Below are 15884 nucleotides of genomic sequence, written 5' to 3'. Positions count from 1 at the left end.
TGAAAAGATCAGACACACGTGTCCGCAAAACAGGCCCAAACCCCCTCCCAATCACTCGGATTGTGCCCAGCACTTCCATAACCATAATACATAGCTTTATTTGCTTTTAGTCAGTTCTCTGTTTTATTCTAATCCATCTTCGGACCCTGATCCACTGCTGCTTCTGTTTCTATGGTGTTACGGTGCAGGGCCTCACAGTAAAGCGGGTGAGAGCAGGGCAGAAGGTGGGGGGCAGGGACTGGGCCCAGATGAAGCCGGTCCACCCAGAAGGACATAAGGTCTGCTCACACAAACACAAGGGTAGTGAAAAACATCGGTGTGCGTTAGCTTCAGCGTGCCTGCGCGGTGATTCAGGGCGTCTTTCGGCCGGCACCGGCATTGTTTGCAGAGCAGTGTTTTGTCTGTCAGGAAGCGGCGCTGGGCAGAGCGGGCCTTCGGGCCGGCAGAACTCTCCGGGGAGCGGAACAGGCCTGCTCATTCCTCGCATACCCAGGAAGCCTCCCCAGAGCCAGGCACACAGCCGGGGAATCCAGGGCTGATCCCAGGTCAGCGAACGTGCAATAACACAGCCAAACCACCGGTTATGACATCACAATGACAGGGTGGTGTGTCACAAAGGAAGACTTGGCTGGCAGGGGCATCAGCTGCTCTTGCTGGGACAGTACCCAACTGCGCAATGTGGGATTTCAGCAAAAATTATTTTCGCCTTGTACATTATTTCCCCTGACGGAATTGCATCATTTCTCCAGCTCGGTTCCGGGGAGGGGGGGGGGAGAATCTTTGCTTCAGTGTGCTGGAGTCTATTAGCAGGAATCCACCAGAGTGAAAGCATTACAGCGCCAGACTGAGCTGGGCTTTGTGAGTGAAACAATCTCTTGGTGAGCTCATACAAAGTCGCACTCCGGTTCGCCAGATGAGACTCCGCATCACCCCGACTCAAACATTGTGATGTCACAATTAAAATATGCATAACTGCGTGATGTCATCTACCTCAAGGCAGCATTTGAATAACTACAGCAACAGACGGTCCAAGTTCTAGCACACAAATCAAAACGCTGTCCTGCCAAAAGCCATGGAGCTCCCCATGTGATTGCAGCAGAATGGGTGTGACCACAGGCGGTTTGAAGAGAATAACACGGGGACATAGCAGTGGGCAGCACAGTGGCCAGCACAGTGGCCAGCACAGAGCATCTCCGGGACGAACTAGGACACAGAATTTGGGCCAAGGCTGCCCTCTCCAGCAGTAAAGCTTCATTAATGTTTCAGAGGAGTGGAGCACAATCCCACCAGCCTCTCAGAGACCATTCCGCCAGAAACTCAGATCGCCTTCCACGCCGTACTGAAGCAATCATTACAGCCAAAGGCAGGCCAACGCTTTACTCATTTCTTGGAAGGAACACATGTTTTGTTCACAACTACGCGTATCCCATGACTTTGAGTAGGATAGTGTACTTGGATCAAAGTTGCACAAGCCAAATAGAGAGTGTACACACTGACATGCAGAAAAAATATGAGTGGAAACAGACAGATCAAACTATAAGCAGGACGATAAAACGTCTCTAAGAAAAATGAACGTTTAAGACAGATTTTCTTATTAAACGGTAAGTGACAGTGACATATCTGGGTGCGTATTCAGTGACGCACACGACGCTCATCCATAGCAACAGAGAGTTCAACTCCATCAGTGTGCAGGAGACAGCCAGGAAACTGCACACGAACTGTACACAAATCACCCAGAAGCGCTCCAAACACACGACAGAAATGCTTTATTGTGCTGTTACTGTGCGGCACACACTGCCGGTCTGCCTCCAAACGCTGACCCCAGATCAGCGAACACCTTTTACAGAGAGCTGTTTATCAGGGAAGTTTTTCCAGGATCAGCTGTTCGGGGTGGAAAGTACCTCTCAGTCACAATGCTGCAGAGGAATGTGTACATTAGGAGCCATAACAGGCAGGGAACGCTTATCAAACACACAGCCACGAGACGTCAGGGGAAGCACACAGACACACACACACTCTCTCTCTCTCTCACACACACACACACACACACAGCACCTCTCTCTCTCTCAATCTCTCACTCACACACACACAGCACCTCTCTCTCTCTCTCTCTCACACACACACACACACACACACACAGCACCTCTCTCTCTCTCTCTCTCTCTCTCTCTCACACACACACACACACACACACACACACACCACCTCTCTCTCTCTCACTCACACACACACACACACACACACAGCACCTCTCTCTCTCTCTCTCTCTCTCTCTCTCTCACACACACACACACACACACACACACACAGCACCTCTCTCTCTCTCTCTCACACACACACACACACACAGCACCTCTCTCTCTCTCACACACACACATACACACACAGCACCTCTCTCTCTCACACACACACACACACACACACACACACACACACACTGCAATTCTCTCTCTCTCTCACACACACACACACACACACACACACACTGCAATTCTCTCTCTCTCTCTCACACACATACACACTGCACCTCTCTCTCTCTCTCTCTCACACACACACACACACACACACACACACAGAGCTGATGTTCCTGGAAGGAAGAAAACCTAACCAAACAGATGACGTAACAGAGACGTGCTGCCATCAGCAAATATCTCCCCTGCCGGGCGGGGGGGGGGGGGGGGGGGGGGGGGGGGGGCGGATACAGAGCGGTCCAGCAGAATGCACTGCTTCACTCACCATTTGATTACAAACGGCAATAACGTCATATATAACGTACACAGGGAGCTTTAATACGAGCGCTGCAGTAACCTGACCTTACTTTCATTTCCTGGAAACATGGAGGCTCACTTTTTAATTTACACTGATCCTCTTACGGACCTCCCTTCTGGAATGGGAGTTATCCCAGAGATAACAGGAAGAGGACTCCTGCTCATGGCAAAATCACCGCTGCAAATTAGGCAGGATGAATGTACAGTCAAAAATCAAACAAACAATCTACTTTCCGTCTTTAACTATCCTTCCATGGGGAAAGTGGCCCCATAGCTCCACAGCAGGTACTTGATAAATGTGAATATAAAGCTAAAGATGAATACAAATGAAGTAAAAACTACAGGTTTTTACTTGTAGTTGTGTATACAAAGTAAGAATGGAACATAAATCAGCTTACACAGAGAGTGTAGCAATATGTGGATGTACACAATGACTCGACTCAAGCCATGAGTGTTTGTTTTGGAGATGAATGGCCAATAAATATCCCTTCAGAAGAGAGGGAGACAGAGAGAGAGAGAGAGAGAGAGAAAGAAAACCAGACAGAGAGAGACAGAGATAAAGGCAAGCCATCACTCACAGTGAGTCCATTGTGTTCACCACTCAGCTGCCTGCACACGTGTTTTCGCACCTGGCGTTTCTATGGAGCACCCCCTCGCCCCCACCCCCAAACCCCCTAACCCCCGCCCACCCCCACCACCGTCCACAGAACCCAGACAGGCACTCGCAGTTTCTCTGGCCAGTGACACACTGTCCCCACGCACTGTCCTCATTGGCTGGTGGACTCATGCAATGACTGCACCGGGTTACGGGTGGGCAGGTGGGGACGTTCGCATTCCAGACGGGTTTGTTAGACGAGAGGGGCAACGGGACACCCGCACTTTTGGTTTACGGACTCCCGGAAGCCAGGGCTGCTGTTCTGCCATTTAAGAGCGTTCAGGTTGGCGGGTACACCGGCCTCAAACGAGCAGCAATCAGCTGGGGCACATAGAAATGACAGCGAGGTGAATCACCTGTGATTCCTGGGAAGTGCCCACGGGCATAGCAGAGTCCACAGGCCCCGGCCTCGCAGCGACAAAGAAAGGGACTTTCCTAACAGCCACCCTGGGGAGACGCTTTCCCGGTTCAGGTTTGCGGTTCCTGGAGAATCACAGCTCACTCGGAAAACCTGAATTTTTTTTTTCGAAACTTCGGCGGAATTTGCTCAGACGCGTACCCCGGCCATCAGAACGGCTAACTCGTGACGCTTCGGCTGTGAAAACAATCACACAGCAGCCGTGGGAGATAAGGAAAGGAGAGAGCGATACGCTTCTGCGCTCAGCCGCTTCAGGGAAAAGGAGAGGAAGGAGGAGGAGGAGGCAACAACTACCCCCCCCCCCCCATATCTGTTTTACTCACCCCAAATGCCTTGGCCGTTACTAAAATGTGACTCCAGCCTAACAGACACTCCATCAGCACTCATACAGAAAGAGAAAGAGATAGAGAGAGACAGGGAGGGAGAGATACCCCAGCGTGAGGGCTCACAGTCTGTTATCCAGCACTGCACTCCATCAAACACCACTGCATACAAATGCAAAATCAGGACAGGCCACACTACGCTAACACACCAGCACAGCAAGCAAGATCAGGGTAATGCCAGTCTGAAGACTCGGTCTGGCCCAGCTGCCAGCCGAATAAAATATTCTGCGACATCAAATTATGCTGAACACCAGGGCCTCATTCCAGGCTAACCAGGGCTGTCCGCACTGGAGTTAATGGTACACTACATAAGCGGTAACTATGACTGTATTTTCTTCACTGTAAGGCTACTCTTTCCCAACGTGCTGAAATGCTTGCAGAGTTTTCTGAGTGTAAACTAGAGGAACAATATTGTTAAAGCCGTGTGGAACTTCACAGCCTAGCTAGATCCAAATTACATGCCAACAGTATCCTCTCTGTCAGAGCCATTACAAAGTCTCGTTCCAACTGATGGCTTCCAAAGGCTACAAGAAAGGAAAGAAAAATCACACCACTAAACTACAACACAGGTACCTGGCTAAGACCGGATATGTTCAGAAGACACACAAGCAAACTGGTGTACATTAAGCACACCAAACATGCTAGGTAACTTGAGAAACTACATTAAGAAGTTGGACTCATATTTGCAGAGAATGTTAATCTAGCATTAGTAACGTATGCTGGAATTGAGATATGTTATAAAACTGTGAGTGTTATAAAAGGGCAGGTTTAACGCTAGCAAATTATTTATGTATTCATATGCATACACAAGCAAATTTAAGTTAGCTAGCTATCTTTTCACGTAATCTGTTGTGTTCATTAGTACAACTGCTGTGTTCATCAAGCTTGGCATGAAGTCAGCTTAGAAGATGTAGGGGGTGTCAGTTTATAATTTTCAGCCTAGGAAGCCATAACCCATAACCCACAAAGTATAAAGTTCCTGACAGATTTCAACACTCTTGCCATGTTTCATACGCCGGCAAATAATCTGGCAGAGAGCAGCGGAGGAGAATTACCAGAAATGATCACACATCCTGCAAGCAGTTGGTCTACGCATTGATAAAAACATATCATATTCCGTGTTCTCCTTTAGAAGACAGTAAATTTTGTTTTTAAAGAGACACTCTAATGGAGTCTTTATCAGTTTTGTGAAATGTTAATGGCCAGCATTTCTGTTGTGTCTTGAATGGATTCTGGAGTTTTGCAGTGGGGAGGGGAGGGGGCTTGTAGCAACCTCCACCAAGGCCATCCCCAACCTGGGCAATGTCTGGCGGCCATTTTACACCAAAACAATCTCCACAGGTCAGCTGGTCTGGAGACAGGGGGGGCATTTATTTAGCTAATTAAACTGGGGGTGCCTAGGTGGCAAGATTGAGTATAATATAGGGAATTTCACCGGGAACCCCCCTATTTTGCAAGAAGTCTCATAGGATCTCAAACAGCCATAGCTTAGCTTCTCATCCAAAACAGAGCTTCTTCCAACAACACAGTATCCCCATCAAAATCCACAAACAGAAATGCATTTCATAGCAAATGACAAAAAGAACAAAGTGCAGAGAAAGGACTGAAAATGATAAAGATGTCTGAGTCTCAGATGTTCTTGTCCACAATATGATTACCAGACAGGGATGTGGAACCCATATCCTTAAAGAAAAAAAAAACTACATGAAAGAAATCACAAAAATTTCTTCCACTCCATGAAGCAGCAGCTCAAAACAACTGCCAAAACCCTGCAGGAAAGAGGGATAAAAAACCCACAAGCCCTTCAGGTTCCACCTCATCTGTATCATTACTTGCTGCATGCAGGCTAACAAAGACACGCATCCAAATCCCTATCTGAAGGCCGACCCACCACTGACAGATCCTATCTCAAGTGCCAGCTGCCACTTCAAGGCCAATCAGCCCCAATCTCCAAGCATGACATCCTCTGTTGCCAGTCAAGCAGAGAGCCAATCAGGAACAGAGCCAAAACCACATGGTGGAACCCAATCATACAAGATGTTAACTGACTTGTTGAAGATCAAGGTAGATTGAAAACATTGTCTTGTCTCTGTCTCATGACAGAAGAGCAACCCTGGGAGCTAGCTTAGCATTTTAACCGTGCACCACATGGTTGATCAGCCCTGATGAGGTCACTGATCCTGCTGTTGGATCTCAGGTCACAGACTTTGGCACCGTTGGCCTAGTTTACATGGCAGCACATGGCAGCCGTAATTAACCTGAAAAACAAAAACTGGTCATTTGCCCAGGGATGGAAACACACTGGGTTTCCACTTAGCCAGCTTAGCTTGGGGGTGTTTCCATAGCAAACTGAGAGTAAGCTGGCTAACCCAGGGTGCAGCTGGACATGTGCCCAGAGCAGGTGTGGGTCTGTTTATCCCTTGTAAAATACCATTGCCTTTTTCAAAGCCTACTGCATCAACTGTGGCATAGTGGTAACAAGTAACCCATGGTTGCCAGTTTGATTCCCAGGTCTGCCACTGCTTTCTACCACTGGGCAAGGTTCTTAACCTGACTTGTCCTAGTAAACATCCAGGTTTATACGTGGAACACATATAAAAATGGTACGCTATGTTCAGTCATTCTGGATAAGAGCATCTGCTAAGCAAACATGATATAAACACACTAGCTATGTAGCTAAGACAGTCTTGTTTACATACTGACACTACACATGCGAAAGCAAAAATTTTACCATCAATAAGTATGCACAGAATCTGTTCATTATCATATTCATTCGGCGTAATGTTCCCATTGGGGTTTTTCCCAAAACAGGAAATGACAAAACAACAATCGTCAGGATTCCTTCCTCTGCCATGCGATGGCGAGCCAACGGACACACCTGGCGAAGCCGTCGCACTCATTAAGTTACAAATCAAACGCGTTACACACGAGTGCAGGCGATATCGGCAACACTGGATGCTGAATACGTTCTGGAGAGTCTGGCCTTCTGCTTGACCCATCAGCTGAAACACACATGGCCATATTTGGACGCATCAGACCGCCGGACACACAGCCAGGACTGATCAATGTAAAGCAGGCCGTGGGGGGTGCATTAGTGCTGGAGCTGATGAATGTTTCACCGGCTCCACTGCGATTCTCTGCCGTTTGCTCCACGGACAGCGTTTTACACAGTGACCTATAAGCACATTTAGTCAATAAATACACACGGCAGCGAGGTGACATTCCTCTGGCTGCCGGTGTCCATTCACAGCCGGGCCTCTAGGCCCTCCCTTCCACCTCCCCCCCCCCCAGACCTGCCCTGTTACAGTTTGTCCATTACTCTCCCTTATGCAATACTGTGGCACATGGTGAACCTTCTGAAGCAACCGTTACAAATCAGTTATTGCCCGGGCGCAAATTCAATATGCGCTTAAGTGTTCTCAGAATTGTTTTTTTTTCCCCCCTCCTCTCTCTTGCTTAACTCGATCAACATTTGTGCTCAAAACCGTTGCGGCTGGGGTTTTGAGGAAAGCTGACATGAAACACACACACACACACACACACACACACACACACAGCATGTGATGCTCAGTGATCTCAGATTCAGATTCCAGTTAGCTCTCCCCTTCCCCTGCTATTATGGTTTCAACACCATCGACAACGCAAACTGATCAAAGAAAAGAGAAAAACGGGAGGGGAAAAAAACACAGATGAGCTAAAAGTCTGGAAGGTAAGATAACAAAAGTGCCAAAACAGCAACCAACCAAAATCACAAACTTTCCCCACCATTCTCACCCCTTCTTTTTCCTCCCATGATCTGGCCTCCCTCTCTCTCTCCCTCCCCTCTCTTTCTCCCTCTCCCCTTCCTATCGCTCTCTTTCTGTGAGAGCCCAGGTTTTCGGGAGACTCGAGGCTGCGCTTGGGGGGCCGTGAATCGCCTTGCTCAAGCGTCCCAGTGCTCTGTCCACCTGGCCACCCCCCCCCCCCCTCGGCCGGCCTCCCAAACAGGGCAATCACTTCCCATTTGTCTGCCCCAAATAATAACCCCCCCCCCCCCCATCCCACACACACACACACACGCACATGCACACACACTGCACACACATGCCTTCTGCCTCTCAAACACCCCCCCCCCCTTCCACCCCCAACTAAATCCTTACCTTCCAAGTAGCAGCTGGAAGAGGAGGAGAGGCCTTTTTTCGATTTACACCCCACCAATTTCAGGCAAATCTCCAACATTTTCATTTGCTTTTTCTCAGTTCCGCTTTTAAAATCCAGCTTTCTTTTTGTTTTCCCCCCCTTTCCCTCTTCTTCTCTTTCGTTTCTCGGTTTCCTTCCTTTCAAAGTCTCGGGAGCAAACACGGCGCACGCAACGGTTTCTGTACACTTTTTCCCCCCTGTGTGAGCGCGTTGAAAAACGATTAAATGGAGAAAAAAAAAGGAAAAAAGAGGTAGAGCGGGCTGCCGTTGAGCACCACAAAATCCGCGGACACCCCCTCTTTTTCTCCCACCTCGCCCCTGAAACGAAAACCCAGGTATCCTCGCCGCCGACAAAGTCTATCAACTTCTTAGTCCGAGAGGTTCCATTTTTTTTTCCAGTTGAGTTTTGGTTTGTTCCGATCCACAGTGAAGGAGGGAGAGGAGGAGGAGGGGGGAGGAAAAAGCCAACAGCGGTTTTAAAAAAAAAGTGATTAGATAAGAATAAAAGAGAGAGAGATTTTCCGGAAAGACGGGCCGGCGCGTGGGTCTGCTCTTAGTTCTACGGTGCGGTGGGGTCTCTCAGCCCTGCCATTTCGATCTCCTTTCCCTCCTGGTTCCGTCAGAGAGACCAGTGCTCCTGCTGCTGTCTGCCAACAAAGGGCCTCTTTCAGAGAGCTGGCTGCTGGTCGCAGTGACATCAGCCGGCTGGGTCCACCCACCCACCCACACAGACACACACACACACACACACACACGCGCCCCCACGCTCAGACCGTCTCTCTCTCTCACCAAACACACGCTCAGAAACAGATACACGCTCGGTGTCTCTCGCCTGTACGCTCGGATGCGTTCGTAAGATGTGTTTGTAAACTTTTACTACTTTTTTTCCAGGACGCAGCTCTGTCCCGTTCAGAGAATCACAAGGCAGGGTTTTTTTCCTTCTTTTTTTTTTGACTCTGAAAACTCCTCCCCCTCCATCCCCCTCCCCCCTGCCCCCTGCCCCCTGCCCATCCCCCCACCCCATCCCCACTCCTCTCCTCTCACTCAGCTCTCTCTTGTTAGCTCTGAAGTGTTTACAGGTTAAAGGAGGGCTGGGGGTGGGGGGGGGGGGCAGCTGGAGCCGGGGCTGCTATACCATTAGAGAGAACCAAACAGAGCAATTCCACAACCCGTATAGAATCATTCCCCTTCTCCCCTTTTCCCTCCTCTGCTCCATTAAAAACACGACAAATATTTCACAGGGCCAACGGCTGAAAGGCTTATATATTCCAGTAAGCAGCCAGTATGTAGAATCGAGAAAATGCAGAATATACTTTTTTTGTGGGTACGTGGAAAAAAAAAAAAAATCCAAGCCTTCTGCCTCGTGGAGTTTTGATACAGCACGGTATCTGCGCTCCAGTCAGGAAACAATAACACAAAGAATCTCTGGCAACAGTCTGCCTCTTGCGACATGCCCCTCAGCAATGCTACGGCTACCCAAGGACGTCTCTATCAAAACGCTGGGGGTTCCTCTGGCCGTGTGGCTGTTTCGTAATCACCTCGCAGTTTCTCACTTAAGACAAACGATCTTATCAGCATGAAATGCCTCTCTGAATTAAGACAGGAGAAGATGGAATCACTTTATTTTATCTCATTTATCTGTGTGGCTTTCGGGTTTGGGGGGGGGGTGCAGACAGAGGGGAGAGGTTATTTATTAACACACCAGGATGGAAAAGGCCAGTTGATCTGGGTTTTGTGGAAAGACAGAAATGCGCCTGAAACCGTGGTGAGAAACGCCTCTGCCTGTCCGAAGACGCGCGACAGGGTTCCAGAACTCCCGTTCTCCGAGATCTCGTCCCGGGTTCCGCCGTTGCCGGGGAGACGGGTCGGGGACCGGCGTCTGCCGAGGCGGGCGCTGAGGTCACCCTCTCCGGCTGGCGACTCCAGACTGGCTGGAACCCGGGCGACTCGGCGAGCGAGAGGCGCGCTGGCTGGCTGGCAATCCCGCTCTCTGGAATTTCCAATCGCAAAAAAACAAAAAAAACCCCAAGCTACATTTTTCTTAAAGCAGGCGCCGGATTGGGTCTGCTGCTGTGCTCCGGCGCCCTGAAAACAGATTAAGAATGCCGGAGCGTCCAATGGGCTGCAGCCCCCAGTGAAGCAGACAGGTGTGCGCAGTAACTGCTGTGTCTGAAAGACTTCAGGGCACTAACGCTACGGGGCTGCAGGAGGCCTTCCCTCATTCAGCGCTACCAAAGATGCTCCAGCACAAAGAGGAGCACTGCTGGGGCCACCTTTTATGAAAATACGGGGCAAGAGACAGCAAAGCCTCTGCTTAAGGCTGCACCACCGTCATTTCAGGCAAACAAAGTGACTCATGGGAAAATGAGGTCACTTTTCCAAACGCCAACACTGATTCTGATCTTTTTGTTCGATCATTTGAAAACGCTATCTGTGACAATTAAAAAAGAATGACCATAGCCATAACTCTAAAAATGTTTTTGGTGTCTCTCTGACCAACACAAGTCTTTAATCTTGTGAACGCTAATACTTAGAATGTCATCAGCTTTCTTTTGGGTTCAGCATGAGCTCACTCCTTTGGTACTCGTTTCCAACATCTAATTACACCATTAGATTGTAATAATTAACAAGAACTGGGTAGGCACTGTTCTAGGGCAGTAAATTATTTTGCTGGTCTGTCATCTAGTGGTGAAACATGGTGCTGCATTTAGCCTGGGGGAGACACACTCACTCAGACAACCATTTGCCAGGGTGCTACCCCCAGTCGCAAGCAAAAAATTAAATTTAAACGATGCACAGAGCATGATCAAGGCTTTCATATGATAAGCGTTTTGTCATGGATGGGAATTCAGAGGCAAACCTTTAAATAGCTGAAATGTTTTTAACACCATTAGCACTACCAGTCCTGAGACTTCTTTCCGTGACTGAGAGCGCTTATGGTCTCCACACAAAACCCCCGCCTTGTGGCGCCGCAGACACGGTATCCGCGTTAGCGGTGCGCCAAACACATGAAGTTCACAACAAACCCGAATCACTAATCAAAGAGAACCTAAACCATTTCCTCCATCCCCCAGTAAACCCGGCGACTGCAGGCGAAGAGGAGTTTTGGGGGGGTGGGGGTGCATGCAGATGGAGAAACATGAAGCGCATAATTTGGCGATGAGCTCATCGGAGAATCACTCCGCTGCGATTTCTATAATCCTGCTCTCGGTATGTTAACGGTTAGCTGACGTACGGCCGGGATCCTGCAAGGCTTTTTCCTGCCAGAGAGAAGGAAAACAAAAAGGAAACGCTAACGGCCTCCTACATCAGACTCACAGCTCGCCTGTTTGTTTGTCTTCTTAGACCATGTTGTTGCGTCTAAGGCAACACAAATACAATGTGCTAAACAGGTCCTTTTGCAGAACAGGGAACCTTACAGTTACTAGGCTGACTGACACACACACACGCACACACACACGCACACACGCACACATGCACAGGACCCTAATTTGGCACTGCAGTTCCACAGTGCCTGTCCCATCAGATACCCCAGCACCATGTGACTCAGGTTCAGCGAGGTCTCCTTCTCCTCCTGCCCACACGCTGTCAGGGGCAAGCTTGCTGTCGGCTGGGGTGTGTGTGACTTCTGGAGAAGGGGCGCTGAGGGAGGCACAGGGGAGGCCTTTACTCTGAACGATCCCCTCAAATGCTGGGTCCTCTTTTCCTGCAGTCAGTGTTGGGGTGAACAAGAGCACACGCCAGAAGGGTGTTTCATCACCCCTGCTGCTCATGCTGACACACACACACACGAACACACACACACGAACACACACACACACACGAACACACACACAAACACACACACACACACACACACACACACACGAACACACACACACACACACACGAACACACACACAAAGACATGCACACACACCCATACAGAGCAAAGATTCTGACAGATATCTGAAACAGATCTGCACCCATGCCAGTGAAAGAGCAGGATTCTGATAGATATGTGATATAGATCTGCACCCCTCACAGATACAGTGAGGGAGCAGGGTTTTGATAGATATGTGATATAGATCTGCACCCCTCACAGATACAGTGAGGGAGCAGGATTCTGATAGATATGTGATATAGATCTGCACCCCTCACAGATACAGTGAGGGAGCAGGGTTTTGATAGATATGTGATATAGATCTGCACCCCTCACAGATACAGTGAGGGAGCAGGGTTTTGATAGATATGTGATATAGATCTGCACCCCTCACAGATACAGTGAGGGAGCAGGGTTTTGATAGATATGTGATATAGATCTGCACCCCTCACAGATACAGTGAGGGAGCAGGGTTTTGATAGATATGTGATATAGATCTGCACCCCTCACAGATACAGTGAGGGAGCAGGATTCTGATAGATATGTGATATAGATCTGCACCCCTCACAGATACAGTGAGGGAGCAGGGTTTTGATAGATATGTGATATAGATCCGCACCCCTCACAGATACAGTGAGGGAGCAGGGTTTTGATAGATATGTGATATAGATCCGCACCCCTCACAGATACAGTGAGGGAGCAGGGTTTTGATAGATATGTGATATAGATCCGCACCCCTCACAGATACAGTGAGGGAGCAGGGTTTTGATAGATATGTGATATAGATCTGCACCCCTCACAGATACAGTGAGGGAGCAGGGTTTTGATAGATATGTGATATAGATCTGCGGTTCCTGCAGAGGGGGGGCGCTCGCGGGACGCAGCTCGCGGCACAGAGGCGGCAGCACCTGCGCTAATCCACCAATAGCTCTGAGGAATGCGACAGCCCGCCACTGCAGCTGACTCTACCTGCACAGAGCACCGAGAAAGAGAGAGACCCCGAGCGGGCACATGCGCGCACACACGCGCTTACACACACGCGCACACACAGGTCAGGGTCATCACTCACAAATTATAATTCCGTATATTGTGTAGTACATGGCCAAATATAACAACAAAATCTATGAAGTACTGCCATTGCAGATCTCAGCTAGCAAAATTTTATCAATTCAGACGGAGCTCTGAATCAAATGAACTCTTAAATTACCCTTAAATTTCACTGTCAGAATGAGAAGTGAGATGTAAACTCATCCACGGGGCCAAGCTAAACCAATCCCCAAAGACGCCTGTTTGTTTTTCCCTGAGATTAATCGTCCTCCACAGAAACACAAGAGGTGAAAAACAAAACCGAGCGAAAAAAAACCTCCCCCCGCTCTTAATAAGACTGAGGCCCACCACGAAAGCAGACTCTCGCCAAAGAGAAACGCAGCACCCCGCAGGTCTCACAAATTTGGCACAGCTGCCTAATTTGGCCCAGATAATTGGTGCCGTTTTATTGGTTACTGTTTTATGCAATTCTGACTCACACAGCGGTACGGCCAAGCTACAACCACTGAGAGATCACAGGCAGCTCAGAGAGAGAGACAGACAGAGAGAGAGACAGACAGACGGAGACTCTATGTATGGGTAAACACAGCTGGAGACTGGCCAAATAGGAGAGAGGGAGACACAGAAAAGGAGAGAGAGAAAAAACAGACAGGAGAGACAGAGAAAGGCAGTGAGAGAGAGAGAGAGATAGGGGAGGACAGAGTGAGAAAGAGAGAAAGAGGAAGACAGAATGAGAAGGAGAGAGAGGAGAGAGAGAATGAGAACGAGAGAGAGGAGAGACCTGAAGCTTTGCATGTACACGTCTCCTCTCATTCTAGATGGCTGTGCTTAAATTTAATACTGTTTAAGGCCTACATTACTGCTTTGGCAACACAGCTTTTGTTTGTCCTGCCAATAAAACACCGTCGAATTGAATTGAGAGGGAGAGAGTGAGAGAGAAAAAGACAGGGAGAGAAAGAAAGAGAGAGAGGGAGAGAGAGACAGAAAGACAGAGGCAGAGAGAAAGAGAGAGAAAGGGAAGAGGAGCTGGAGAGAAACAGTGTTCAGCCCTCCTTATCTGACGGCTGTGCACATGGAAACCTTCCTGCAGCCTGGACATTCTCCACAGAGATAACGGAGCGCTCTCATAACTGCCCGTACCACAGAACCCGTCATTATGACGCATGCTATTATTATGATACATGTGTGTGTGTATTTGTGTTTCGTTTGTAGCGAAAGCTATGTATGTGTGTGGGTGTGTTTGTGTGCACGCGTGCGTGCGTGTCTGTATATGTGCATGTGTGTGTGTGTGTATCTGTATATGTGCATGTGTGTGTGTCAGTGTGTGCGTGTACATGTGTATGTGTGTATATGTATGTGTGTATGTGTATGTGTATGTGTATGTGTGTGTGTGTGTGTGTGTGTATGTGTGTGTGTGTGTATGTATATGCGTATGTGTATGTGTGTGTGTGTGTGTGTGTGTGTGTGTGTGTGTGTGTGTGTGTGTGTGTGTATGCGTGTGTGTGTGTTTGTGTGTTTCACAGTGTGAGCCCTCTGCAGAGCACAGGCGTCCCGGGACAGCGGGCGGCTCAGTGTCCCGCGGCGGGCGTCTCGGGGCTCCAGCGGGGGCCGGTTTGGGAGAGGCAGCAGAGAGAGGGCCTGACTGCAGCCTGCTCTCTCCGTGTTTAAGTGGAACCAGATGCAGCCAAGAGGCCGGTTATATCACGCTACGGAGGGGATAGGCGTGCCTTCAGGCCTGCACGGGCGCGTGTGTGTGTGCATGAGTGTATATATGTGTGTGTATGTGTATGTGTGCACGTGTGTGCGTGTGCATGCGTGTGTGTGTGTGTGTGTGTGTGCGTGCGCGCGCGCGTGCGTGTGTCAGCTGTCTACATCTGCAAACACAACCCCTACACAGCACCAGCACCAACACCAGTCCTCAGTCTTTAAACCCCAAAACCACCACCCCCCCCCACTCCCCCACTCCACACCGCCTGCAGATGCCAGCTTAAACCCCCACCTCACCCCCCAGACAATGTCCACAACCCTCCACACACTGGCCTCTCACACAGCTGCCTGCAGTTTTAAACACAAACCCTGCACTCTTTGTGAAAAAACACACAGCTCCAGCACACAGGGCCCCCCCCCCCCCGCACTTTAATGCTCACACCCCTGGACACCCCCGACCGTAAATTACACCCCTGACAGCCGCTCGAACCCGGAACAGAGCCGGGAGAGCTTCAGAGCCAAGCATTCCAGGAGTGCCTGCGCGGCCTGTATTCCGGCGCACGGAGGTTCCGGAAGGCTCCGGAAGGCTCCGGGCAGGCGGAACAGAACCCCGTCGGCCGGCAGATAGAGGGATTCAAGAAGGAAATGAAAGTAGAGCAGGCCTGCGACTCACACTGCAGAGGCTCTGCTGTCCCATCATGCATTCCTGCCCTGACTCCGAGCCCGTGTCTGGACCCGAATCTGGAGCACGAGGTGGGGGTGGGGGGTGGGGGGGGGGGCAGGAGAGGAACGAGAGCAGCGCCAGCCAGAAGGATCCTGCGGCTTTAAATTTTTCTTCCCCCGACTTCAGCTGGAGTTTCTCTCT

The 15884-nt window shown here is 49.6% G+C and overlaps 1 protein-coding gene across 2 annotated transcripts in view; it reads right to left on the bottom strand.

The window, feature by feature from the left end:
- The window catches only part of abl1 (c-abl oncogene 1, non-receptor tyrosine kinase), a 35547-nt gene that overhangs the window by 12418 nt on the left and 7245 nt on the right, over positions 1 to 15884 (bottom strand). The window contains exon 1 of one of the 2 annotated variants that reach the window (XM_036528474.1): positions 8364 to 9053. The exons of the other annotated variant lie outside the window; for it this stretch is intronic. Coding sequence (XP_036384367.1) covers positions 8364 to 8448 — 85 coding nt within the window. The 5' untranslated portion in view covers positions 8449 to 9053. Of the gene's footprint in view, positions 1 to 8363; positions 9054 to 15884 lie in introns of those variants that run through there. 2 annotated transcript variants of the gene reach the window in all.

Source organism: Megalops cyprinoides, chromosome 5, assembly GCF_013368585.1.
Source record: "Megalops cyprinoides isolate fMegCyp1 chromosome 5, fMegCyp1.pri, whole genome shotgun sequence".
NCBI classification, from domain to species: domain Eukaryota; kingdom Metazoa; phylum Chordata; class Actinopteri; order Elopiformes; family Megalopidae; genus Megalops; species Megalops cyprinoides.
This window is presented reverse-complemented; position numbering and strand designations above follow the sequence as displayed.